A 26,722-nucleotide genomic window follows, 5' to 3' on the forward strand; every position below is an offset into this window, starting at 1 on the left:
CAGTCGACCTGACAAGGCAGTCAGTGGATTCGGTCGCCGTGCGCTTCTTTCTCTTCTTGCCTCTTCATCCTCGATTCTTGCTTACGCACTGTCGTCTCCCGCTTGTCGGCGTTCCATACCTTCTCGCTGGCATTGCCCCGGCTCATTGTCGACGGCGAGGTCTTCAACCCGACTTAACGATCTCCATCACAAAACGCGCAGTACGTCCCACGATACTCAGACATCACTGGTGAGTTCTCACCAGAGCCGAGAATGACCACTACGGCCTCAATATACCATATCTCGCCGCCGGCGGTCTGGGCTTGTTGGCGAGCGTATTGTCCAGCAGACAACGTTGCGCTCATCTTGCTTTGCATTGCGCTTCTGTACTTGCCGAAGAACGACATCTGACATTCACATGCAGAGCGCAGCGTGCTTACCGTCGACATTGGGATCCCTTCCCACCGCACCAGCGGGACTTTGCGCCGACGACGACGAGGTTGCACCGCACCACTTTTACTGCACCGCTTTGCTCCCACAACCCGTTCAACACACCCGTATACCTTGTCGAAAGGCCGGTAGACCATAAAACTTGCGGTATGGAGCTCTCGAGCATGTTGTCTGCTGGGCAGCAGGAAGCCGATGGCGTGGACGATAGCAGRAAGCAGAACCACCAATACGCAACCCGCCATGGACACTCAGCCCATGACTTACAACACAACACGAGGCCTGGTACAAACAACAACCAGCGACAACTCAAAGGTGGCGGCGCTGCTGCTGCTGCTGCTGCTGCCGCACACCCTCGAAACTCACCGGCCAAAAAGGACCAGAAACATGTACTTTTCCAGCTCATAGGTCAACAAGATGCTCGGATCCAGGCACGCCTACCAATGAGAGTCATGATATCGCCTCACGACAACACCGACTCCATCATTGCCTCGGTTCGCAACTTTTACGGATTATACGACTATGGCGTGAGCTTCGAGACTTGGGAGGGCATCAGCATCATTGCTGCGTGGGACAATTTTGACAACGACATGACGGTACTTGTTAGGACCATACCGCTCCCACCTCCCAGCGAACGCGCCCGTGACTCGGTGTCGCCCAAGAAGGCTGCCCTCGGCGCACCGTTCGAAATGCGCCCGCCAGTCCATTCGCCGTCCAGGTCTGCCGTTCGATCTGCAGGAATTCGTAGTGTGTCTCCTCAGTCTGATACTGGTCGACGTAGTRTGTCGGCAGCTCCAGGTCACAGATCGCGGTCGCAGAAAATGAAGAGCAAGGACAATAGCGTCACGGGAGACCATGAGGGCTATAGCAGCGATAATAACGACAATGGCTCGGTAACAAGCTCACGCCGCTCCAAAGCGGAGGAGATCAAGGCCGAGATCACCGTCGACAACATTGTCGAGGGCGGTAGGCGCAAGAGGGCATTCGAGAGTTCGGTAAGATGTCGTGGCCTCGACCCGCACCATGACAAATTCTAACATCTCATAGGAACTTCCTCTTTTTGTGCCTCCACAGGTGCCTATGAATGCATCTACATCTTCGATCTCGCCACAGCGTCGGGCAGGTCCGCTGAATGCATCGCCATATGGCAATGCGAACCAGCATACATTTGCATACAATCAGGCAATGCCTTCACCGCAAAGCTACAATCATGGCTTCGGATATGCTTTGCCGCCCTTTCCTGGGAACCCATATCAGAGCGGTTTCCCGCCACAGTCGAGGCAATTGCGAGGAGGGCGTGTCAGTGGTGGTAGTCACACGTCAAATCGCAACTCCACCGGAGGCATCCTCCCGACCCCAGACCCCACGATTGGAAGTGTCATTTCAGACGAGGACGTGGCACTGCAACTCATGCGACTTGGCGATCCATTAGCGTTCTCCCATGGACGCACATCAACGTCAACCGTTGACGACGCGCTGAGCGGCAAGGCCGAAGCAGCATCTTCGGACGAAGAGGACGGGGAAGAGGAGGATGATAATTCTGGAATTCCCGCTGTTCCTGCTTTTGAGGATGCCGGGCCGCAAAGAAAGAAGCAGCGCACTGCAAATGAGCTGCCCAGCGATGGGACAAGCGGTGAAGAGTATGAAGATCTCCGTGACGGTACCTTTCACGGCGAGTGCGATGGTCTGCAGGGCGACGTCGGTCACCGTAAATTGAGCAAACCAAAGCACAAGGCTCGCAATGGAAGTGTTGCGATGGGTAAGCCTGGCAAGCCCCGGGCTTTGTCAATTTCGAAGGCGAAGAAGCCTTCCTTGGCGAACGGTCATGTCCACACCCATCCAACGGTGCCTATGTCGCCTGCATCGCTGCCGCCGCAGTCTCGCAAGGCTTCAATTTCGTCGACCATTGCCTTTCAGCATCATCTCGGTGCCGATGAAGAGGACTTGTCATCCAAGCCGCGCTGTCAGCGCTGCCGTAAGAGCAAGAAGGGCTGTGACAGGCAGCGGCCATGTGGCCGTTGCAAGGATGCCGGCATTGGTGCCGATGGCTGTGTCAGCGAAGACGAGGGAAACGGACGCAAGGGTCGATACGGCCGGCACATGGGCGTTACCATTAAAAAGGCAGACGGTAGTGTTGGCGACGAAGATGACACGCCGCCGCCACAACAGACACAATCTCAGCTTGGCATGATCGCCCCGGCCAATTTTTATCTGGCTCCAGCCAGTTTGGCCAAAGATAAGAAAAGGAAGCGATGAGCTGGAGCACCAAGCTGCGAGGAACGACTGATCTATACACGCGCACTCTCAACGAGCTCGGATTATGATGATGGCCTCCTTCCAGCGGACGATGGGAAAAAAAAAGATGAATAAAAGGATGAAAGGGGAAAGTGGAGAGCTCGCCGGAGGACGCCTTTTCATGACGATATGAATTTCGTTGTTCATTACCGCCTATCTCGCTCGGCGTCAATTGGGGAAGTTTCGTTTGCCTTTTGGGTGATCGTAATGAAATGTGTACGAAGTTGCAAAAGCCGAAATGAAACTGTTGCCATGTGATCTTCTACGACTAGACGCAAATCGCTAGAACGATTGATGCACGTGTCTGATTTGCAGTAGTGGTTCAGGCACAAGGCACAAGGCACAGGACAGGAACATGTTCGAGTTCCATGGCTTCAATGAAACTAGTAGTGACCCAATCAAATCGCTTGTGAATCAAAGCTACATGTACTCCGTGGTTCCATCAATTCTTTCATTATAATACTGTCCCCTGTTGTCAGATTGCAGGCCAATACATGTATTACTAGAAGTTGCATTCAATATTTGAGGAATGTACATACCTCTCAGTAACGAAGTCCTATAGAAGAGAGATGAGGTGTTTACACGTTGAATTCATTCTTGCCCATGACATTCGAGTAACATTTCACTGGAGAGTCTTCTGGAGCGGCCGCATTAGCCCCTATACGTTCCAAATCCCATCTGCTTGGGGATAAAATAGGCTCGACGAGCAAACACGCTATGAAGCTTCACTCTGATGAAGCCGAACAATGTCAAGTCCGCGATAGAGAACCTCGCTCTTCCTCGCTCTGGCTATGAAGAATATGCACTAGGCATGCCATGGCCATGTCGCTTTCGCTCTCGCTTCGATATACATCCCATGTCTGTATCGCTCTCGCTTGAACGCCATCACTCCATCGCTGCGCAAAAGAGGGAGTCCAAGATAGGTACACTCCGCCTCAAATCTTCCTAGGTCTCTTCCCTGGCTTCGCCCATCTCGCTTTCACACCCCTCCTGTTGAGGAAATCTCGAATGTTGTCCCACAGCATAAACCCAAAGACCAACAACATGAACCCGACCAAGCTCGGCGCGGCAACAACCCAAAAGAACGCGAACGGATGCGCCAAGCCTGCGCCACTGGAAAAGTTCATTCCGAAATAACCAGAGATAAAGGTCAACGGTGCGAAGAATACAGTGACGACGGCGAGGATCATCATGAAGTTATTGGTCTTTGCACCAACAGTGTTGAAGATTAGGGTGGAGATGTTGTTCGCGCTGGCGTCCATTTGCTCGAGAGCGGATATCATTGTGATACAGTGATCGAGGACGTCGCCGAAGTAGGTGTGTGCCAGTGGCGATATTGTCACGCTGACTGCTGATTCCGCACGTGTCTTTGCGATGCGACGAAAGTCGGAGAGCTTGCGTTGGGTGGCCGGGACGCCTTGTCGGTCGCGTGCTGATCTGGCGGGTCTGGGAGCATAATACTCCGGTGGGTTCGGGGTCTCTTCTGGTAGCTAGACAATGAGTAGAAAGTGTTAGCAGATATTTAAGACAACGAATGGTTTAGACAGGAAAGTCTGCCTTTTCAGGCTGAAGTGGACTTTGGCTGGCTGAAAGATCATCTTATGGCCTCAGCCTTTTCCAGCAAACTAAACCTAGGTAGATGCAATGCTATGTGGCAGCCAAACAGCATCTGCTTCCTGCCCTTCTATCTGACTTACGGGTGTAGTTGCTGGGGTCGGAATGGCCGCCGAAGGCGGCGGTTGTGGCTCGGAGTTGTGATCGCGGAGGGCGTTAACGAGGTGCACGATAGGCTTGAAGAGGTTTTGCAGCATATCAATCTCCTCCCCAAAGATATGCAGAGCGCGAGAGGTACGGATGTTGGGATTTGTCATGGCGTCGATTTGCAGCTCCTTTCGGCATTTGTTGTAAGCGTCTTTGACAGGGATTGACAAATCCACGATGGCATCAATAATGGCTTGTGTGAGTAGGGAGGCATCGCAACTTCTTCGAAGCATCGTTGCTGGACTGTCCAGACGCCTTAGTAAAGGCTCTTCCACATCCTCTGCGGAGTTTTCGAAGAATGAAATGACACAGTTGTCGGCCAGGAGGAACATCGACACTTGCTCCACTCCTACAGCGAGATCGTCCTCCGTGAGTGCACTGTGGCGCTCCATCCATGCTGTATGTTCTGGAATCTGAGCGCTTTCGTAGCGGTGGAGGGTGCGTATACGCTTGACGGGCGAATTGTCCGATGCACTACTATGGGCACTGACGAACTCGTCAAGCTTACCATCTCGATTTTGATCGAGATATCGAGGCAGCACATCGGAAGAAGGCTTCTTCTTCTTCGTCCAGTGCCACCATCTCCGTCGGTAGCGATCTCTGTCGTGAAACTTCTCCTCGATCATCTCACTTTCATCTTCGGTCAGAGCATCGCAACTACACTTTTCGTTCTTACCCCTATGTTGGTGTAGTCGCACTAGCTTCTGCAAGGTAAGAACGATGAAAGCTTGGTCCGCATACCAGTCAACTTTTGTACGAGTCTTGGTATGAGTCAGATCCTCGATGGCAAGACGATGAAGCCCGTACTTGTTTCCGACCACGCGGATAACATCCCAACTCAGTCCATTGATGGAAATCCAACGGCATGGCAGGTCTTCGGTCCGAGGAATATCGAGAAAGGAAGCAAGAGAGTCGTTGTCAGCCTCCTGATGCGTCACAGCTTTGTCTGAGAAATCGATGATTTTGATGTCGCAAACTTCTTTGAGGTTTGTGATGTGGGGAGGGATGTTCTCGTCGGAGGCTCCAGTGTCAATGCCTGGTTCGGCGCCTGGAGCGTAGATATCGGACCCAGATTGCACTTCTTGATAGGGTGGCGGATATGTGTGGACCGTATTTGACCTCGAAGGCTTGCGATGACGTATGGAGCCCTGTACAGAGAGATGGCTGGTTATACTCCCCCGCCGATCAAGATCAGGATGGTCGACGGCTACCGGGGACTGCGGCCTACCCTCGTCGTCGGTGTGCTGGGTTGTTATTGTCGGCGCACGGCCACGACTGCGACTCTCAAAGTCCCGGACTGTGGTCATATCTGTGCGCGACCTGGATCTGGCTGTGTCTGGCCCTGTTCTTGGTGGTATGGAAACTTGCTGCAAAGCTTTACGGAGTAAAGATGGCGAATCGGAGTTGCCGAGGCAGGGATGGACCTTGCACGGCTGCGGTGTAGATGATATAAAAGGATGCCCGGGATACTCATGAGCGATGTGGCCTGGAATAGCCACTGTACTAGGGACCTGCGGGAGTATGCGGAATAGGATAGCGCTTAGGAGGCAGAAGTGATATTGGATGTCGGATGGCAGTCGCTGACGAATGTGAAACTTCGAGGAATAGCCAAGCTAGTGATGCTGGTCGAAGAAAGCTTGATGGAAAGCTTGTTTCGAAGGTGGGGCCGCTCATGCTGCTGCGGAACAACTCCGGCGTAGACTTTTGGTTAGCTCAGGGAAAGCTTCCAGGTTCACAGGTAAGGTACCTATGTAAGGTAGGTAGGTAGAAGTAGGTACTTGTAGGGTGCATAGGCACGTGTATTTCCATATACCTCCAGCATGGAATGGAAGAAGAATACGCTATCCACAGCTTTATCCCACTCAGACGTATCAAACGTCGGCTGACTTTGGGCATGTAAGTCYGACGTGAATAGACATCATAACGCGAGCACTTCTGATAACTTCTGCTGCGGGCATACGCGTGAATTAATGTAGCTGTACAACATATGGACATCTGCATTGAGGCCATCCTACTTCCTCGGCAGTAACCTCTTCGCCGGGCGAACCTCACCCACAATCCATCTATCACCAATATACCTCTCCACCTTCTTCAGCGCGTGTCTCCGATTACTCTTGTGGGCAAAAGACGACATCGCATAGCTCGCCATTTCTTCCCACGTTCGAATGCTGAATTCAAGAAACCCAGTTGGTAATTCATATCTCACCTTTGTAGGTGCACATGACCGCCACTCCCACAAGATGCCAGGTATATCAAATGCGAAGTGGTTGTTTTCCGAAGATCTAGAGCTTGCCAACAGCAATCTYAACCACCTCTTCAGCYGAAACAAACCCTGTTTCCGTACAAGATCCGCCGCCTCGTATTCAAGACGAAGCTTTTCTCGATCAGGTTGCAACGGAGAATTGCTTTCGAGTTCGAGCGATTGTTCAAGGGCATACCACAGGTTCCGTGCGTGACGGCGATTTCGAGAGTRAAGCTTCCGTCCTTCCCGCATGTGCTCTAACATCTCCATACTCTCGCCTTGTTCCCAGAGGATTTTGATGAGATAATTGTACATTCCCATGGTCGGTTGGATATAATATGGAGCAGACGTCATGGTGTTGTAAAGACTCATCACACTTTCGCCAGGGAGTTGCCCAGCATCACTTCCAGTCTTCCTGTGGGTCCCGATCCGCTCAAGGGCCAAGACGAATGTCCACTCAAAGAGCCGTTCCCAGACCGTAAGCGTAATGGGAAGCTGATAGTGGCGGGCGACAAAATCGACCGTCCGAAGAGCAGAAGGAATGTCGTTGTTGCTCCCAAAGGCATCCGCGATCGTAAAAAGCAGCTGCGGGGTCGGATAGAGAGCTGAGTCTGGTTGCAAAGATTTAGGTGTGATGGTAGCCTCATCCTCGCCTGCAAGGAAAGCATCCACATCGATATTCCAGACCTTCTTGAGGACGGACTTCATGGTTTCGAGGTCGCCTTCCCGTGAGGCTGCGGTGATCAGGATGCGGAAGGTCTCCTCATTCGCGATTACGCCATTGGCGAGCATGTCGTTGAAGATTGACATAGCGACCTCCCGCAAACCCCCTGCTCCGACTCGATAATGGCGAAAGTTGGGCTTTGGCGTCTCCTTCTTCCGAGCTGCCATATTGAAGTCAATCACTCGAGTCTTTTGGCGAGCGCCCGCCGAATGCAAGCCGTTCCACAACAAAGAAGACATGTAARGGTTATAGCATTTCGTGTCAGGTTTGTGCTCCTCGATCAATARGTGATCCCAGAGCATGCGTGAGAACCTTTGATTCCCAAGATCACGGGCACTGCGGAGAAGGGATTTGTAGTCTGACAGCGTCAATCGAATTCCACGCCGCAATCCAACGGCCTCCTTCAAAACCGAAGCATATTCGTATGCAACTTCGCGCATGGGAGCAACTTGGAGCTTGTGAGCCATGGYAGCACTCAGATCGAAATGCACAGCAGCCGGAGGGGACATGAAGTTTCGTGGCTCAAGCACGCGGATGATTTCACTGAAGGTTGCTGCTGGCAGGGCTTTGACGAAGTCCCGATCCGCAGCAAATAAACAGCGCACTACCGTGTCTGCCTCACCATGCAAGAGAGCAGAGGGAAGGCGTGTCCTGTAGTCGATATCCAGCCTCTTGTCACCTTCTCTCTTCAGGGAGGCAAGGGTCGCAGACGCATTTGGTCTCCTCTCGGTTTGATAATTGTCCTTGTTTAGTTCGTTGTCTCGCTCGAATGACTCCCATGGGCTCAATTCCTCGTCCTCGTCCAACCGCTGAGCATTTCTGGAGCCTCGCGTGGTCTTTTCGGTTCGATCATTGTCCTCGTCTAMTTCGTAGTCTCGCTCGAATGACTCCCATAGGCTCACGTCCTCGTCCTCGTCCAACCGCTGAGCATTTTTGGAGCCTCGCGTGGTCTTTTCGGTTTGATCATTGTCCTCGTCTAGTTCGTAGTCTCGCTCGAATGACTCCCATAGGCTCACGTCCTCGTCCTCGTCCGACCTCTGAGCATTTTTGGAGCCTCGTGTGGTATTTTCGGTTCGTTTGCTTCGCCGCGTATCCCGAGCGGGGTAAACAGGGAAAGTGGATACATCGTTGAGGCCGTTGGGATCGTTGGGATCGTTGGGATCATGAGCGTTTCTCTCCCTGGAAGCTGCCGTGTGGTGTATCTCGCGCCGCTGCCGTGTATGTCGAAACGGTGGTGTAGAGACTTTTTGTACAGCTCGTTTGTGTCTTTGCGTCGAAAACATCCGAGACGAGCCATTGTCGCCGTAACTTCGGCTCTGACTCAACGCTTCGTGGCATTTCGCTCTGCAGTCCACGCACCCGACCTCGTTGGGGGTCGATTTCTTGCCATTGATCCTGAGCGAGTGAGCTGCATTTCGCGCCTGCAGATGGCCCAGTCGGGCCAGCAGAGAGGACATGTACGGGCAGATGTATTGGTGTCGTGCTTCCCCATGGGGAAGAAGTAGTGTGAGGTACAAGTTCGGGAATGATGTTCATCCGGCGCGAGCTGACTTCGAAGCTAGGTAAGGTATTGATGGCGGCCCGGCCAGTCGGCCTCTCGCTTGACCTGCCCCGATCCCGTCTTTGCCAAGAACGCGCCAGACGTCAAGTGAGTGAACCTTGCCCGCAGTGCAGGACGTGCTTGGAATCTTCGACCAATCCTCACCACTACATCCTCCACCCCACCTTCCATGATCAATGGCCGATAACGACGATACCGGCGGCAATCCCGTCAACGAGCCCCTCGATCTCGTGCGCCTATCTCTCAACGAAACGGTGTTTGTGAAGCTGCGAGGCGATCGCGAACTCCAAGGCCGTCTGCACGTGAGCGCATTCGATGGGGCGGGGGGTGAGAAGAGGATTGGAGTACTGATTGGTGGAGCAGGCATATGACAACCATTGCAATCTGGTGCTAGGCGATGTTACCGAGACCATCTACATGGTGGACGAGGAGGATGAAGAAAATGTGCGCAGCGTCAAGAAGCAGTCGGAGATGCTGTTTGTGAGAGGTAAATACGTTCGGGTAGAGAAATGGGGACATGGGCAACGGCTCACACGTTTCTAGGAGACTCCGTCGTCCTGATTTCGCCCCAGCAATGAGCGTGCTTGTTGGGGAGGGAACAGCACAGGTCGTGTCCAGAAGACGCAGACGATCTACCAGCAACGAAGGACATTGGAAGAAGACCTCGTAGTGGCCACAGAGCTCACTACAGAGGGAGTGTTCGATCATACAGGGAGACTTCCGCAGAGGCAAGAAGCCCGGCGAGTTTCCAATGTCGGGCGCTTTCATTATCAGTTCAAGCGTATTACTGCACATAAACGCGACGCCAGGAAAGAGCTGGCGCGAATGAAGATCAATTCAGCATGCGCTGGTATTGAATTCAAACATCTGCAGTCTATTTGCCTCTCGCCTCCCTCAAGGATGCCGTGGTGAAATATTAATGCTTCCGAGTTGCTTGACTTGCGACCGTGCTGATGACCAGAGCGCTCGCAGCTTCAATTACAACAACCGCACCGGAAGGTTGAAATGTCTTCGGGAATCCTGGACCCTAAGGCGGACTCCGATTTTGCCCTCTGCACTCTGTCTAACAAACCCCAATTGCCTTGACTTCGATCAAGCGAGTTCCCACATGCCCACCGCAGCGCTTGCCCACCCACATCGCCCGATCTTCTCCCTAAACGTCCTCGAAGTCAACCCTCTGCCATCTCTGCCATCAAATTGAGTCATGGCGTAGATGTGCGCCTTCATGCCAGGCCGTCCCAGATCTCTCGTCTGCACATCGCACCACCAAACCTCGCCATTGGTCTCAAAAGGTACCATGCCCCGCTTCGGATCATCTTTCAGTCCCTCGATGGCCAGCACATATAGATACCAATCTCCTTTTCCATTCTTGACCGGGTCCCAATGAGGGCACGCCTTTTGAAAGGAAAATCGGACCGTAGGTCCCTGCTGTGCAAGGACAATGCTTCCTTCAGCAGGTCTGAAAGATCGCTTCAGTAAGCCCTCCGAGTTAGCGTCGTTGTAGATGAGCGCAGAGCAAGCATCCTTATCTCCACGCATGTATTCCTCCCAACTGACAGTCCTCCCATCTCTCCTGAATTGGTGAGCGTTGTCACCAGGAAAATGGTCGATGCCGAAATCCTCGTTGGATTGCGTGAAACGTTCAGGACTGAAGTCCTTGTTATACGCCTGAGATCGCTGTGAGCAGATATTTCCAGCGCCCCAACAACAATCGATAAGTTTCCATTCGCCGTTATCGATCTTGACTGCATTCCAGGCGTGTCCGGCTTCGTAAGGCGGGACAGGAGCCCCAGGCGCCATCGGGGCGTAGCCAAACCCCTTTCCGTGGCCGCCTACCACGATGGACTCTAGGCCAGCCTTTAGGGCCAACGCGCTGAAGAGACTCGCATATCCTTCGCAAACTGCGAGTCCGGTCTCGAATGTCGATTGTGGAGTGGATGGTTGGACGTTGTGACCAAAGAAAGCGACGGTGTCATATGCGATATTGTGGTGCTCCCAAGTAAAGAGCGCTCGCGCCTTGTCAGTCGCAGAAGGAAATGGTGAAGTAATTTGATGAGCCAGCCAACCGAGATCGTGGGAAGGGATGGATTCTCTCGGAAAACGTGCTGCATGAGCATCAACCGCACTGAAGTCTCGGCATATCAGGCAGGCCCCTTGAGATGGAAAGTGAGAAGTACTGGCGGCTCCAGATGATTTGGGTTTCGAGGCTTGGAGAACTGCCAGATCAGGCTTTGATGTRGATGGAATTGGCGGCGGACCATTGGGATCTTGTACAGCACCGGGTCGTGATCCGGGCAGTGGTGGTGGTGTGTTGGTCGACTTGTTCATTCCAAGTGCCAGGGCTGATTGTCTCGGTCGCGGTGGTGGTAGCACATCTGCTCTAATAGGCCTCGGCGGTTGATCAAGAACCTGTTGCTGATCTTTTCGCGTAGGCAAAGGAGGCACCACGGGTTGTCTCGTTGGAGTCACCCAGTTGTTACTTACAGGAGGCGGTTCGAGGGCCAGTTGTGTTCGTTGATCACGGCCAGGAAGAGGTGGAGGAATAACAGCGGGCGCTTGCCTCGGCGCTTGGGGGAGTGGTGGGGGAACAACAGAACTCGATACTTGTCTTACAGTGGACGGAGGCGGTGTGGTGCCCTGCTGGGGTTGCGCAACTTTGGGAGAAGATTTCGTCTGCCGTAGAGGTCGTACGCCTGCATAACGACGATCTGCAGCTTCGCGTTCCTCCTTGGTCCTTTTCGGTGGCAGAGCCGGTAGAGCAGAGGGATCGTAGTCGGGAGCACGTATCTTGTATCTTTCGCCTTGGGAAGTAAACGAAGGGGCCGTTGAGATACCAGAGATGGATGATCTCGTTGTCGCTGCCGAGCTGGTAGATTCGTTCGATCCTCTCCTGCTGCGATCGAAATTCTGAGAAGGTGCTTCTGAGACCCTTCTCRGCGGCAGAGCAGGTGATGGTTGAGCTGATAGCTGAGATGACTGGGTCGAAGTCCTTGGAGGCAATGGCGGCCTTGCGGGTTCTTCTGCAGGCTGGTTCCCAATGCGCTGATTCGTTATGGAAGCATGGTCATGAACGGGAGGATTGTTGGAGCTTTGAGGTCTCGCAGGAATACTGGGCCGTGGAGGTGGAGGTGGAGGAGGCCGGGGTCTTTGTGGAGTCGCACCAGATGGAGACCGTTCATGACTTGTTGCTGACTGCCCAGGCGATTTGCCAACTTGTGAGAGTTGAAGCGCCGCAATGCGTTCCTTGAGAGTGAGTGGGGCGGCTTCTGGCTCAGCCATTGTGGGCAGGATCGTGAGTTCGAGGGTATTGGTTGGAGAAAGAGCGTGGGATGTGCAAGCCGCGGAGAGCTTCAATAAAGAAAAGAATAAGTTACCATGGAAAGTGGATGAAGGATGATGTCTGGTCAAAGGTGACCAACCGGTGAATCCTCGAGGTTTTTTAGGTTGTGAAGGCTGTGCCACTGAAGCCGCAGATCCAATCCTTTGAGACACGGATAGCCGCTCTGCTACCTTCGTTGCGGATGTGACGTCGTATTCTAGCTATCTCCTGGAGAGATAGTGACTGTGGATACTAAGGTACAAAGACATTTCTGTCTTCGAAACAGTGCAGGTGGTCAGTCAGGGTATTGCCACGCGGCTTTGGACTTGGTATGGGGAAGGGGCGTGTTTTGAAGTGATGTGGGGTTTTATTCATGTGGGCCCTTGTTCCACCTAATCAATTAGTAGGTAAAGGAGTTCAATTGCCGACGGTATTCACCCGTCGACATCATTCACGCATCGACCAACTACAAAGATACTGCGTCAAATCCTAGTGCAAGAACCTACTTACTGAGGTGACGATAAAACCAGTGCCACCGGAATCTTCATAGAGAGTCGCAACGGTATACGCTTCAATCAGCCGGACTCGTACCCAACTTTCACCTCTTATCTTCCTCGAGCCTATCTATACTCCTCCGGAAGACAACGTTCAATTCAAACGATGGGCGTCCATCACAGGCTGGTAGAACCAATCCAGAGCACTCCCTCATCTTCACCACAACGAAGATCCTTGGAAGATGTCAAAGATCGCACATTCGATTACATTGTCATCGGTGGCGGGACATCAGGCTGTCTTTTAGCATCCCGACTCGCCACTGCATCCAACGCGACCAAAGTGCTCCTCGTAGAAGCAGGCGGCGAAGCTGAAGATGATCCAGAGAATTTGGTTCCCGGTCTCGTAGTTCCCAAGTTCGGTAGCGAGGTTGGGAATTGGCTTTATGAGACTGCTCCACAGAAGCAGCTTGGCGGGAGGACGATTGTGTATCCGCGAGGAAGGGGGTTGGGTGGTAGCTCGGCTGTAAACTTGAGTAGCTGGGTAATGGTGATGCTTTGAGAGGGCAGAGAATCATTTGGCTGATACTGTGCAGGTCAGAGGTCCGAAATGTGACTTTGACTCCTGGGCCGAAGCTACGGCAGATCCATGGTGGCGGTGGGAGAATGCTGTAAAGTACATGAAGAACCTCGAGGACTTTCATCCCGAATGCCCTATTGGAATGGAAAAGTACATCGATCCGAAGCCAGAGATGCACAACACGGGTGGACCAATTGGTGTAGGCACTGGAGCCGAATGGCAGGCCTTGGTAAAGCACTGTTTGGAAGGAGCAATTGAAGCCGGCCACCGCTTGAATCTCGATCACAACGATGGCGATCCGATGGGTGTCGCTGTGGCTCAGATGAATGTCGATTCTGGAGTACGCATCAGCAGTGCTGGTGCCTTTTTGAAACCTGCCGCGAGGGAGAAGCTGGGTAATTTGCGGGTTGTGACCGGCACTATCTGCAAGAGAATCATATTTGAGGGCAACAAAGCAGTCGGCGCCGAGCTCATTGCTTCTCGCCCGCCTGTTGGTCAAAAAGACGAGGTAGCGAAAGTCCACGCAAGCAAAGAAATTGTGCTCACCGCCGGCACGATGGAATCTCCCCACATTCTGCTCCTTTCCGGTGTCGGTCCTGCGGCGGAGTTGAAGGGGCACAACATCGAAGTCGTGAAAGATGTGCCCGGCGTCGGAAAGAACATCCGAGACCATTGTGCTTTCAGCATTGAAGCTGTGATTGACGAGACGATCCCAGGACAGAACCAGCTTCTCAAAGACCCAGAGGCCCTCGCAGCCGCGCAGAAACAATACCAGGAGTCGAATACAGGCCCACTCGCAGTTTTTGGTAAGATGCTAAAGGGCAGAAGGCATACAGGGTAGATCAAAGGTTCCTTCCGGGCTCCGACATGTCTCTGCCCACGTCGAAAATTGTTCCAGACATCGCTGACCCTTCTTCTCTTCACTTTGTAGGAGCAAGCGCTGCAGTACTCTTCGCTCGCATTCCAGAGCTATACGAATCGTCTGAATTCCTAGCCCTACCAGAAGAGATCCAGACATTCCTGAAACATCCCGAGCGACCTAGCACCGAGCTCTGGATGCACGGTGGTCCTCTTTTCTACTCGGGGCCAGTTGCACCTACAGACTCGGTGATTGCGGTCGAAGGCTTGTGCCAGAATCTCCTATCCAAAGGCTCCCTGACTTTGCGCAGCAATGACCCGAGGGAGCTGCCTCTTGTAGATCCCGCGTACTGTGCTGAACCGTATGACTGGCGTATTGCAGTGGAAACCATGAAAGTCCAGCTTCGGATTCTGCAGAGCCCATCGATGCAGGCAATTCTTCGAAAGCCCCTTCACGGCCCTSGTGGTAAAGGTGACGATGGCGCGGTGAAGCTGTGCTCTCCTGAGGACGATGAGGCTATCCTTGCCTTCCTAAAGAAAGAGTTAACGCAGGGCTTCCACTCCATGGGCTCTTGTGTGATGGGGAAAGAGGGAGACAGTCAACGCGTAGTCACTGCGGACTTTGAAGTGGTCGGGCTGGAATGGTTACGGGTGGCCGACATGTCGGTCTGTCCAATTTTGACCAATAACCACACTCAGATTAATGCATATCTCATAGCTGAGCGGTGCGCACAGCTAATGCTGGAATCTGACTGAAAAACAGCGTTTAGGGAAATGAGAAAGAGCTGCGTTGATACATACGCTGTAAGGTCATCCATAATATTTCCCTGCAATGCCGCTTCACAAATGCTTGCTCCACACGCCACGCTCCCAGCAAAACCAGCACTTCATAAACGGGCTCAGTACTACTCGATTTCCGCGTCGATGAAGTTTTGTTCGTAACTCTGAGCAGTCGTGGTGGASTTGTTCATCTTTTCCATGCGGTCTTTGTTCTTTTCCGCGAGTTCGACTCGCCCGAGATTTGCATAAAAGGTCCGAACCTTTTCATGTGCGTTGACCTTCTTCGGATCGAACCTGAGGACCTGTAAGCCGGCCATGCTGGTGGCACGACTGAGCGCAACGTATGCCTGCCCCTTCTCGAAGACCTTGCCAAGATCAACCTTGACACGCTCGAGCGTTTGGCCTTGCGCTTTGTGAATCGACAATGCCCAGGCGAGGATCAGTGGTATTTGAGACCGAGATGCCTGTACCTCTCCGTTCGGCAGTTCGACTTTCCAAGATTCAGGCTGACAGAGAAGATCTCGCCAGGTTCCGTCTGCAATTGCAAACCGTACCAAAGGCCACTTTCGAGAGGTCGTAATGTGGTCCATCATGACACGAGGTCGCTCGCCAGGGTCCATGCCGGGTCCACCTTCCGCCGAGTTTGACAAAAGAGTACCACCGGGTGAGTGAGGGAACATGTCCCCGTTGTTGTTGTAGCTGTCGAATTGCCGCTCGTCCATGAAGCCAATTACTCGGCCCAAAGAACCGTTCACCAGCGTTTCATCGATATTCTTTATCAGCATGACTTGAGCCCCCTTCTTCAGAGTTATGAGCTCTGGTGCGAGGCAGTTGCCTAGAAGACGATCGCGCCCGGACTTGTCTGTAATGGAACCACCATCTTTCGCAGGGAATGGGAAGAGGTCCCCTTGARGTCCACGCAGACGCTCCGCATTCGCCCTTTCTACTTCTTGGCGAGTTGGGAACAGCTCGGTAGCGTCGAGCATGTCCTCGAATGTGAGTGGTCTGGCAAGTTTTCTAAAGGCTGCAGTCGAAGAGTCGGAGAGGCGACCTTCGCGCATCTCGTTGAGCATGCCGGCGAAAACTGCAAGCCCGTTAGTACTGACCTGACGTTTATTGTGTTTGAGCCTACTTACTAGGATCCTTTTGACGGAAGACGTGATGAAGGCCGATTGTGTGCTCGATACTGGTTGACCATGTTGCCGCATCGAATGCAAATTTGGCCACGCGACCACCTTCGGGGACTGGTGGCAGTTGGAAGAAATCACTATCATTTGAAAAAAGTGTTAGCGAAGGTTGCAGGGCACAGACGCGAGCTCCTGCACTGTCTGTCGAAACCCCAGCACTATAGATCCGCTTACCCAGTGATTACAAGTTGGATGCCGCCGAACGGACGCATATTGTTTCTGATCTGGCGTGCGATGCTTTCTAGTTTGTCGAAGAGCTCTCCATCGACCATAGACACTTCGTCAACAACCAGAACCTTGGTTCTCATCCATCTATGTCTGAAAGCGAAGGGTTAGCAATGTCTTAGACGATGTAGCCCAAAACGTGGGTAGCTAGGGAAAGGTTTACTTCGCCTTCTGGTTCTTCTTTATCTTCCGAACCAGTTCAGGGATTGCCTCCTTGCCAAGTCCAATGCCCGCAAAGCTGTGCAGTGTGACACCGCCCACGTTGCATGCAGCAAGGCCGGTAGATGCGGTCACTGCCACGCGATCTGGCTCTCGAGAATACTTTCTCCGTAGCTGTGAGATGATCTCACGCATGAGGACCGATTTTCCMGTTCCGGCCGAACCGGTGAAAAAAACACTCTTCTTCTGCTCAATCACGAGATCGAGGACGTGCTGCTGCTCTTCGCTAAGGAAGACGCGAGCAGGACGCTTATTGTTGCTCTTCGCTGCAGCGAGCGACTCGTCTGTGCCGGCATGCTTTTTGACGGCTTTTTTGGCGTCCTCACGATGTTTCTTCTGTTGCTCCTTGATTGCGCTTGCGGTGGTGTTCCACGGGAACAACGACTTGTCCTTCGATTTGTCTTTGGAATGCGGCGTAAACATGCCTGGCGTGCTCTGTGTGCGTGACTTTGCGGTTGACATGGATGGAGGTGGCTCCTCATCAACTTCCTCGGACTGCCATGGCAGCTTCCTGCGCTTTGCTGCCGCTGGTTGTGCTCCAGCATTATGACTCCCTGTCGATGTCGATGTGGCAGTATTGCTTGTGCGTGGATCAAAAGCGTACTGCTGTAGCGACTGTTGCGGGCGCGAGGCAGCGAGGTGTTCCAACGGCGAAGAAGACCATGGCACTGGAGCACTACTTCCCGGTGCCTCGCTCCTCGTCGGCGGCTGCATGGACCCATGCCCAGGCGTGGGACTTGCAAAGCTCTTTACTGGCTGCTGCTTTGGTAATGATGGGTATGTGACGGCTTTGGCAGGAGCTGCTTTGATGGGCTGAGCAGGCAGCCTGGGATAGCTCACGGATTTCATGGGTAGCGGCTCATCGATATCCAGATCGATGTCGCTGTCAAAATCATTCTCGTCAAAGAGGCCGTCCTGCGCAGCAATCTCCATTGGCTGATAGCGAGAGCCTGGACCATCGTCTTCAAAAGAACCGTCCAATGCTTTGGCCAATCCACTGGCAGTCCGTTTCAGGCCACCACGATGCGATGGATAGTTCTGGCTGTTGATTGACGATGCCGAGCTGGGCTTCAGTGGATTGCGGTGGCCTGGGTTGGYGGCGGATGAATATGCTGCTGGCTTGGCGGGCCCTTGTTGAGACGATGAGAAACTCGACTGTGAGAGGCGCGGCTGCCCATTCTTCTGCTCATGCTCCTTCACGGCGCCGCGGAGCATTGCGTCTGCTATCGTCCCGAAACGCGTCGCGTGTGGAGGGTGGAGGAGATGGTAGTGGGGAAGGTGATGTTGGTCGGTCGTCGCGCCGCGGGCGGGAAGCAGCACAGTGCAGATGCGAGGAATGACGGCAGGCGATCCCAATGCCTTTCCCACACCTCGTGCGATGAGCATGCGCGTTGCAAAACGCGAATATCGTAGCCGCCGGGGTGGATATCCTCGCGGGCAATTCTGGCGGTTGGAGGCCTCAAGCCTGCAGTGCCCGCGAAACAGACGCGACGGCAACTCGCAAGCGCGGCAAATTTAGAACACCCGCGAACGAACCATCCCGCCCCACATCGATCTATTGTCAACCTTGTATACACAGAGCCCAACGACTTTCAAGGTAACCTTCTACATCACGTAGGAACCAATTCTGACTGAAACGACATGGCACCGCGCAAGATACGCATCGCGCTAGATTGGACGCCCAACTCGATCCACAGCGGTCTCTACATCGCCAAAGAAAAGGGATACTACGAAAAGCGCGATTTGGAGGTGGAACTACTCCCACCGGACGCCCTATACAGCCAAACTCCAGCGAAGCGTCTGGAGGCCGGGGATGTGGATCTCGCCATATGTCCTWCCGAATCGTGCATTGCGTACAATGAAAGTGGAAAGCTTCAGCTCCAGGCAATCTACGCCATTCTCCAGAGAGACGCCTCTGCCATTGTTGGAACGGCGCTTGGTAGTATGAAAGAGCTCAGCGGCAAGCGGTATGGTAGCTACAACGCAAAGTACGAGGATGCAATAGTCAGAGCCATGGTCACACGAGATGGCGGCGACGCAACGACGGTGAATATCGAGCGGTCTGAGGGCAAGCTGAGCATGTTCGACGCTGTCAAAGCCGGACGCGTAGATGCAACATGGATATTTCTACCCTGGGAAGGCGTTGAGGCGGCCATCGAGGGCATCGAAGCCAACTATTTCAGACTGGAAGACCACGATATACCGTACGGCTATTCTCCAGTCATTGCTCGTAATGCTGGATCAAGTCTTTCGGATGAGGTGCTTCACGATTTCGTTTCTGCAACGAGGGAAGGCTACGAACACGCCATCAGCCGACCATCGGATGCCGTGGATTTGCTCCAACGAGTGGTCACACCTCAGCGATCTCACGACTTTCTCGAAAAGAGCCAGCTGAGCATCAATCAATTCTACGCAGACGATGATGATAGGCTTGGCTACATGGATCCTGCGAAGTGGGCCTCGTTTTTATCGTGGCTACGCGAGCAGAGCTTGCTCACTGGACCAAAAGAGATATTGGAAGATGCAATTTTCACTAACAAGTTTGCTGAGTGATACACAAATAGACGCTCTGGTCCAACTTTCGAATATCGCAATTCGATACGACTCACCATATGCGKAACAATGCTGAGTTGCGTATGCGAGTCTCATCATTACCAAAATGCTTCTCGAAGCCACCTGGACACTATTCTAGAGACCCTGTCTCAATAGAGCTACTGAAGCACACCATATGAGGAGGGTGAGGCCAGGATATGGTCGGAGCCGGCAAGATGGTATATATCTATCCGAGAGAATTATGGCCTCGTGCGGTGCCACGACAAGTGCTCTCCCGAAATGCGACCTCCTTGGAGTTTGTTCGGGGCGCCATTGGTAAGCCGCAGAGCAAACGGCGAGGTACAAACCGTGGAACACTCACCGGACAGTCTCAACTTTCGACCGCTGTAGACGCTGCGTTACAGAGCTGTCTACTGTACACAGCCTCTCCACACATTGGAGGCCACGCGTACCGGCCATGAACTCGGCGGCTTTTCTAGCAGGAAATCCTTGGATGCAGAGCGTTGCCTGAGCCGATTCTTGCGATTCCGAAATCGGCCCACAATTATGGTAGGAAGAAGACAAAATCTTTCATGCTTCCCTTCTCATCTTGATTAGCAAAGACGTCATTCGCAGAAGACAGGGGTATGAATTTTCCCAAGCGGCGGATCAGCCGTTCGACCCTAATCTACTTTTCACCACGACCACATGAATCCAGGCAAACCTTTCAACAGGCGAGAAGTCTTTCGGTAGCATCACAAGCTTCTCGTTCGAATGCTGCGATGTTGCCTGGTGGGACGGCAGGTGGTATTCTGTAGAAAAGGCCCGCCCTCCACTCCACTCCAGTGGGGCCCCGTTCAACGTGGTTATGATGAGCATTTCCATGCAGTAYCATCTCGCCCTCAACAGTCACAAATGTCTTTTCCCTTCTCTTGATTCCAATTTTTGGTCCTCGTTTTATCGACGGCGATCATGGGCATACTAACAAAGATTGAAGACAGGCCAACGCCCGCCGCGGTGTACAATTGGCGTGTATACATCTCAGCAATCATTGCCTCGTTCGCATCATGCATGATCGGATACACCACCTCGTTCATCGGAACGACTGTCGCTCTGGGGTCGTTTGGAAATGCGTTTGGTTTCGATCAGATGGCTTCTTCGGAGTCTACTCTGATTAAAGCCAATGTTGTGTCTCTTTTCCAAGCTGGAGCTTTCTTTGGATCTCCTTTGGCATACACGACCTGCCATTACTTTGGACGGGTCAAGAGTCTCTGGATCACAGCTGGAGTATTCATCTTTGGTGCTGCCATTACTTTCGCATCTGTGAATGGAAGCCTAGGGCCACTTTACGCTGGCAGGATCATTTGTGGACTGGGCGTTGGCGGCTGTACTATGGTGGTGAGTGTGTTTACATGACCTGGTGGCATCTATGTTGCTGATTACCTGGTAGGTACCTATATATATTGCAGAAATCGCCCCTCCAGCTATCCGTAAGCACTGACCGTCACGTCTAGAATGCCGCGGTAACTGACTTATCATCAAGGCGGTCGTCTCGTCGGAACCTACGAGCTCGGCTGGCAAATTGGCGGGCTAGTGGGATTTTGGATCAACGACGGGATGATTAAGACGATCCCGGAGAGCCAACAACAGTGGCTGATCCCCTTTGCTGTTCAACTGATTCCTGCGGGTGCCTTACTTTTCGGCAGTCTGACGTTGAGAGAGACACCACGTTGGCTCWTCACAAAGGGTCGAATCGAAGAGGGCATCGCCAATTTGTGCTGGATCCGGAATTTGAAGGCAGAGGATACATACATTGTTGAAGAAGTTGCTATGATGCAGGAGCAGATCTTCGATCTTCCACAAGGATTCTTCTTGCCGATCAAGGAAGCACTTCAGGATCCAAAGATCCGGTGGAGACTGTTCCTTGGACACTCGCTATTTATCTTGCAGAACTTTGCTGGTGTAAATGCGATCAACTACTACTCTCCAGATATCTTCCGATCGGTCGGTATTACCAGCCAGGACACCATATATCTGACCACTGGCCTTTTCGGTGTTGTCAAGACGGTCATCACAATTGTGTGGCTTCTTGTTTTGATTGACAAACTAGGACGCCGCCAGCTTCTCCTATATGGAGCTCTCGGCGGCTCAATTGCGATGTTTGTCATCGGCGCGCTCATCACCGCCAGAGTCAATTCTGGCACGTCGGAGAGTACTTCTCTATCCTCAGAGGGCATTGCGACGGTCTTCATGGTCTACCTCTGGACCGCCATTTACATCAATTCCTGGAATGGTACTCCCTGGGTCATCAACGCCGAAATGTTCTCTCAGCGTACGCGAGGTATTGGGCAACTGTTTGCATCCATGGCGAACTGGCTCTGGACCTTTGTTATCGCTCGCATCACTCCGAACATGATCCAAGGCATGGGCGACTCAGGATTCGGAATGTATTTCCTTTTCGGCGCCGTGACTCTCTGTGGATTTGTATTCGTCTGGTTCCTGATTCCAGAGACAAAGTCAGTGCCATTAGATCAAATGGACCGTCTCTTTGAGATCTMGCCAGTACGAAAGGCGCATTCGATGGTGATGAAGGAGGTACAGCGTGAGAATCTGGATCATCGTGATAAGAAGCTGTTGATATCACCAGAACCAGTAGAGAGAAATGGACAGGAAGAGCGAGCTGTATAATAGTAGATCACAGACTTGAAAGATAGGACTAGGAATGATGCAACTACCTGGTAACTGCAATATGTATGTCCTTGGAAGACGGGAGCACCCGGAACGGACYGTCATCAACCACCTAAGCGTCGGCCATCTGCTCCCTACCTTCTTTCTCTTCGCTCATTGTTGTTCAGCAATGACAACTGCGTGGACATGGCCGAGCGAGCACAGCTGCCTGCTTGCAAGGTCTGCCGCAACAGAAAGCGGCCCTGTGACAAGGTTTCGCCCCGATGCGCCGTGTGCGAAAAGTCGAACGTAGATTGCATCTTCGTTGACAGCGCGTCTGGCGAAGAGTATACACGGGAGTACGCGATTATCGGGTGCCACCTCCTACATAAAGAATCGCTAAAGAACATGTCAGGCAGATTGCGGCTTTGGAAAGGCAAGAAGCAAGTCTTCGATCACAGACGCCAAACAGACACTCGCCCATTCGACCAGACACTACAGCCGTGAGCTCTCACGCCGACGCTGATGGTGGCGGCAACAGTGTTCTCGAGGCCATATTCAGCAATCCACGCTTCCATCCGCAGCGTTTGAGACAACTGCTGGTTCGGCCGCTCAGCATACAGCAGCCGGATGCGACTCCAGCAGACTTTCCCGAAAAAGCCACGGCCGAGTTCCTCTTTGCAAATTACCTCAGCGAGTCTCATCTTCAACGACCAATGATGCAACAGAGTGACGTATCTGCGCTGCTGCAGAGAGCCTACCCGGACACCGCAGCGATAGATTTGGACCATCAGGATCTATACACCTTCTTCATGCTGTGCAGTGTATCGGCCGTCCGCCTTCGGCGCCAGGGAGTAATATCTCAGCATCCATACAGCTTCTTCCTCACCGCTCGGATCCATGCAGAGCATATCAACCTCGTCTCCGGCATTACCGCTCTGCAGAACTTGCTCTTACTTGCTCGCTTTGCTGTCTACTTTCATACGGGTACCTCGACTCTGCACCACCCTATACAGACTGATTCTAATCTTTGGCAGGCGTTTCAACATGGGACGTCGGGCGAATATGCCTGCATCTGTGTGTTGAAATGGAGCTCCATCTGAAGCCACTTACTGCAATGTCAGCAGCCGAAGAACAGCATCATCGCATACTTTTCTGGGAAAGCTATATCACGGATAGGCATAACTCGACCATCTTAGGCCGTCCGTTTGCACTTGCCGACCATGAGATCCTCGTGGACCTACCAGCAGATCTGACCGAGAATGAGATTGCAACACTTCCTATCGGCGGCTTGCCTCCCTATTCTGGTCCTTCAAACAGCGGGTCGCCAATGGCGGTTTTCATCGCGTTCATCCAACTCCGTCGGATCTCTTCCAAGATACATGYGACCTATTTTGGTACCTCCAGAAAAGCCAACTCGCAGGCGTCGATCCACACTCGCATGGATACTCTAGGCGAGCTCTTCGACTCGTTCCAGGAACTGTCGGCTCAGAWCGATGCTTGGCGTGTTCATGTTCCGGTCTTCGCCCGGCCAGAAACGTTTTATCAAATGCAAGAGTGGTACGATTTCCTGGCAAAGAAAGAGCAGCTGCTCTTGATTAGAGGCGCGATCGACTCGATCCATTTGCAGACGGGATCGCCGCCGAAAGAACTTTGCCGCTTATGCTGCCATTGCGCAACTAAAGTCATACAGCTTTACAGTAGTATGTACTGGATGAAGCTGATCAATTGCACACGCCATTACTTCCAGATTCTGTTTACGGCTGGTCTGCTTCTGGCATACTTCTCCTCTGGTGGCTTCCGGGACAATCCATCTATGGCACCCGATGAGAGTGGCCAGGTTGAGCTGGCATTAGCGGAGTGCAGTCAACTTCTAAGGAGTCTCGGCCWGGAGATGCACGATGCACTGCCATACGCTTCTGTTTTCGACTCCATCTGTGATGTGGCGTATCAAAATTGGCGCTCTTTCATTGATCACGCACGGCCGATGCAACGACAACGTGGGAGTTTGATGCAAAGTCAGTACACCCCAAACGACGAATCCTCATTCGACACAAATGCTACGACTTATGGGCCTTTTGATCATTCCGTCTTGTGGGAAGAATATAATGCGTTCGCAGACCAGCCTGCAGATTGGGTCTACTCTCCAGGACATCTTTTTGCCGATGTGGAGGCCTATGTCAACCAATTTGCCACTGGGGATTTCACATCGGACCCGATGTTCAACCCGCTATCTTGGAATGCTCCCATGGAGTGATGGACTCGAGCAGACCACAAATGCAGCTGTCTCGCATCTTTACGACTCACCTGGTCAAATGTTGAAACGACCGGCTTCACGTTTATTACGGATACACTCCTGCAAAGTATACCGCCCGTCATTATGGAGAAGTACATTGTGTGCTATCTATGTCGTGGCGAACCGATGTACATAGTCGATGGCGGCCTTGGCTGTGTCTCGCTGCGTCTCCGAAGTGGCTGCGCCGATGTGTGGAGTACTGACAACACGCGGGTGCGACCACAGTCGCCCGTAGGTTGCTAATGAGGGAGGCTCCTCCACATGACAGTCTATACCAGCACCCCAGATGACTCCATCCTCGAGTGCTACAACTAGATCCTCCTCCGAAACAATGCCACCTCGAGCAGCATTGATGACAATCGACGTCGGCTTGAGTAGGCGCATTTCGTCCAAACCGATAAGATTGCGCGTATCCTCCGTCAATGGCACGTGTACCGACAGGATATCCGCTCCACGCAATGCATCCGTTACTTTATTCACTCGCACATGCGCAATGTCCTTCCACGCGTCAACGGGGGCAAACGGATCATACGCAAAGATTTCCGCGTCGAAGGCCGATCGAAAGATCTTCGCAACTTCTCTGCTGATGTTCCCCATCCCAATCAACGCCAATCTCTTTCCACGCACAGATTGTCCACTAACGGTCTCCTTGTGTACCAGCTCTCCAGCTTGTTGCCGCACCTGGATCGATCCGATTTGTCTTGCAACCGCCATCGTAAGTCCAAGCACAAGCTCCGCCACCGATCCTGCATTCACGCCGGGGGTGTTGAAAACGCGCACATTGGCTTTCGCGCAAGCCTCGAGATCGATTTTGTCCAGGCCCACACCCTGCTTGCCAATCGCTCGGAGCTTTGTGCAAGCAGCAATCTGYGATGATGTAATGCTGGAAGATTTAACGAGGAGATATTCCGCGTTTCGTTGCCAATTTACAATCTCTGGATCGGTGGGGAGGACGACCTCGAAGAGTTCCTGAGCATGTGCGACTGCGGCCGGGTGGAGCTTATCGATCATGTATAGCTTGGGCCGGAAGTTTGCTGTTTCCTCTGAGGGAGTGGGCGAGTGAGTGCGTCCTGGTGCCATCTTTGCTACGATCTGATTTTGCTATCCTGCTCTGTCGTTCGTTCACCGGAGCTACCGAGGAAGTTGATGACGCACAGTTGTTGCGGGCAGCATCTTATATGATCGATGTTCTCACAGTGTTCTGGCTGGGTAGTATGACTCGGCCATGGACTGCCTATCACATGCGTGGACTAAATTGAGGCCGACGGACCCCGTCCGACAGCCACCCCACAATGTGGAGAAGGCGGAATCCGAGCGGCGGATGTCGACCGACCATCCGTCCGTCACTCGTCGAGAGGAATCGTGAAATACAGCATCCTATAATACAGGTAAGTCCGTGTTTCACCTGAATCAATCTACTTTGCATCTCTACGTCGACCATCTCCCGTTTCACAACCAAGAACATGTCTCAAGAACAATGCACCATTTCCAACTCGCTACTGGATAAACTTGAACGCAATGAAGTCGCATCTACCCTCAGCGTCAAGCTCGTCCGCTCAGTGGAGCTACCGATGATTGCCAAAACCGCAGGGTTCGACGGCATTCTAATCGACATGGAACACTCCTCCTTTGACCTGGATACCACCGGCCAACTCTGTCTTGCAGCACTATACGCCGGTATTACGCCCATCGTACGTGCACCCAGCAAAGACCCTTTCTTCGTTTCGCGGATCCTCGATGGAGGCGCTCTGGGCGTTATTGTTCCTCACATTCGCTCCGTGCAAGACGCCAAAGACGTGGTCGCGGCGGCCAAATTCCAGCCCATAGGCCACCGCTCCTCAACCAACGGTCTCCCGCACCTTCAATTCCGCTCTTTTCCCGCCAAAGTTGTCAATCCCGTCATCAATGCTCAGACGCTCGTCATTCCGATGATTGAGACTCTTGAGGCGCTGGAACTCGTCGACGAAATCGCTGCCGTGGAAGGCGTGGACTCATTGCTGATTGGCACCAACGATCTAACGGCAGAGATGGGAATCCCCGGTGACTACGAAAACCCACGCGTGACTGAGGCATATCGACGGACAATCGAAGCGTGCCACAAGGTCGGCAAATTCGTCGGCTGTGGTGGCCTTCATTCACGTCTGGATTTGGTGGAAAAGTTTTGTGGCATGGGTGTGAATTGGGTCATGGCTGCTACGGATGGTCCTCTATTGCTCGCTGGAGCTACGAAGAGGGCGACGGAAATGGCGGTACTGAATCAGAAGGTGAGGGGATCGACAGTGAAGGAGGTCAGACCGGAGGTTGTCAATGGGCTTGAGAAGGGCGTTAATGGTGTACATGTCGAGGTGGCCGAGGTCGTTCTACCAACTGCGTAGAGATAGCTGTATGCGAATTACTTTCACTCGATGTAACCGACTCGCTCGACAGAGATTGATTGAAATGAGTCCTTGACGTGTAGATTGACATTTACACGGATGGATTTTCATACCCTAACGCCTATCCTAGGCCTCCTTAACTCACCCCGACCTGCTTAACGGGGAGATTATTGACGTATTACAG

General features: G+C 52.8%; 11 protein-coding genes; 6 read left to right on the forward strand and 5 right to left on the reverse strand.

Annotated features, from left to right (window-relative positions):
- Positions 1-578: 578 nt before the first annotated feature.
- RCC_04885 (related to C6 finger domain protein) lies at positions 579-2,682 on the forward strand (the record flags this gene model as incomplete). XM_023770161.1 has 2 exons in its annotated part: positions 579-1,421; positions 1,474-2,682. The coding sequence occupies 2 exons, from the start codon at positions 579-581 to the stop codon at positions 2,680-2,682; spliced, it is 2,052 nt and encodes a 683-aa protein (XP_023625929.1).
- Positions 2,683-3,656: 974 nt separating this feature from the next.
- RCC_04886 (related to Mg2 transporter protein, CorA-like) lies at positions 3,657-5,789 on the reverse strand (the record flags this gene model as incomplete). XM_023770162.1 has 2 exons in its annotated part: positions 3,657-4,211; positions 4,419-5,789. 2 exons carry the CDS (start codon positions 5,787-5,789, stop codon positions 3,657-3,659), a joined length of 1,926 nt encoding a protein of 641 aa, XP_023625930.1.
- Positions 5,790-6,493: 704 nt separating this feature from the next.
- On the reverse strand, positions 6,494-8,905 carry RCC_04887 (uncharacterized protein; the record flags this gene model as incomplete). Its single annotated transcript, XM_023770163.1, has 1 exon — positions 6,494-8,905. The coding sequence occupies one exon, from the start codon at positions 8,903-8,905 to the stop codon at positions 6,494-6,496; it is 2,412 nt and encodes an 803-aa protein (XP_023625931.1).
- Positions 8,906-9,185: 280 nt separating this feature from the next.
- Positions 9,186-9,587, forward strand: RCC_04888 (probable U6 snRNA-associated Sm-like protein LSm3; the record flags this gene model as incomplete). XM_023770164.1 has 3 exons in its annotated part: positions 9,186-9,311; positions 9,373-9,496; positions 9,553-9,587. 3 exons carry the CDS (start codon positions 9,186-9,188, stop codon positions 9,585-9,587), a joined length of 285 nt encoding a protein of 94 aa, XP_023625932.1.
- A 514-nt stretch (positions 9,588-10,101) lies between these two features.
- On the reverse strand, positions 10,102-12,288 carry RCC_04889 (uncharacterized protein; the record flags this gene model as incomplete). Its single annotated transcript, XM_023770165.1, has 1 exon — positions 10,102-12,288. One exon carries the CDS (start codon positions 12,286-12,288, stop codon positions 10,102-10,104), a length of 2,187 nt encoding a protein of 728 aa, XP_023625933.1.
- A 700-nt stretch (positions 12,289-12,988) lies between these two features.
- RCC_04890 (related to alcohol oxidase) lies at positions 12,989-15,013 on the forward strand (the record flags this gene model as incomplete). XM_023770166.1 has 3 exons in its annotated part: positions 12,989-13,363; positions 13,416-14,205; positions 14,331-15,013. 3 exons carry the CDS (start codon positions 12,989-12,991, stop codon positions 15,011-15,013), a joined length of 1,848 nt encoding a protein of 615 aa, XP_023625934.1.
- A 149-nt stretch (positions 15,014-15,162) lies between these two features.
- Positions 15,163-17,883, reverse strand: RCC_04891 (related to DNA repair and recombination protein pif1, mitochondrial precursor; the record flags this gene model as incomplete). XM_023770167.1 has 4 exons in its annotated part: positions 15,163-16,121; positions 16,174-16,304; positions 16,399-16,542; positions 16,613-17,883. The coding sequence occupies 4 exons, from the start codon at positions 17,881-17,883 to the stop codon at positions 15,163-15,165; spliced, it is 2,505 nt and encodes an 834-aa protein (XP_023625935.1).
- Positions 17,884-18,309: 426 nt separating this feature from the next.
- On the forward strand, positions 18,310-19,221 carry RCC_04892 (uncharacterized protein; the record flags this gene model as incomplete). The annotated part of the gene is made up of 1 exon (XM_023770168.1): positions 18,310-19,221. The coding sequence occupies one exon, from the start codon at positions 18,310-18,312 to the stop codon at positions 19,219-19,221; it is 912 nt and encodes a 303-aa protein (XP_023625936.1).
- A 951-nt stretch (positions 19,222-20,172) lies between these two features.
- Positions 20,173-21,888, forward strand: RCC_04893 (related to quinate transport protein; the record flags this gene model as incomplete). XM_023770169.1 has 3 exons in its annotated part: positions 20,173-20,598; positions 20,651-20,690; positions 20,744-21,888. The coding sequence occupies 3 exons, from the start codon at positions 20,173-20,175 to the stop codon at positions 21,886-21,888; spliced, it is 1,611 nt and encodes a 536-aa protein (XP_023625937.1).
- A 2,383-nt stretch (positions 21,889-24,271) lies between these two features.
- Positions 24,272-25,243, reverse strand: RCC_04894 (related to SER3-3-phosphoglycerate dehydrogenase; the record flags this gene model as incomplete). Its single annotated transcript, XM_023770170.1, has 1 exon — positions 24,272-25,243. One exon carries the CDS (start codon positions 25,241-25,243, stop codon positions 24,272-24,274), a length of 972 nt encoding a protein of 323 aa, XP_023625938.1.
- A 383-nt stretch (positions 25,244-25,626) lies between these two features.
- On the forward strand, positions 25,627-26,538 carry RCC_04895 (related to 2,4-dihydroxyhept-2-ene-1,7-dioic acid aldolase; the record flags this gene model as incomplete). Its single annotated transcript, XM_023770171.1, has 1 exon — positions 25,627-26,538. The coding sequence occupies one exon, from the start codon at positions 25,627-25,629 to the stop codon at positions 26,536-26,538; it is 912 nt and encodes a 303-aa protein (XP_023625939.1).
- Positions 26,539-26,722: the final 184 nt, after the last annotated feature.

The sequence above is a fragment of the Ramularia collo-cygni genome (genome assembly GCF_900074925.1).
Source record: "Ramularia collo-cygni strain URUG2 genome assembly, contig: RCC_scaffold06, whole genome shotgun sequence".
Taxonomy (NCBI): domain Eukaryota; kingdom Fungi; phylum Ascomycota; class Dothideomycetes; order Mycosphaerellales; family Mycosphaerellaceae; genus Ramularia; species Ramularia collo-cygni.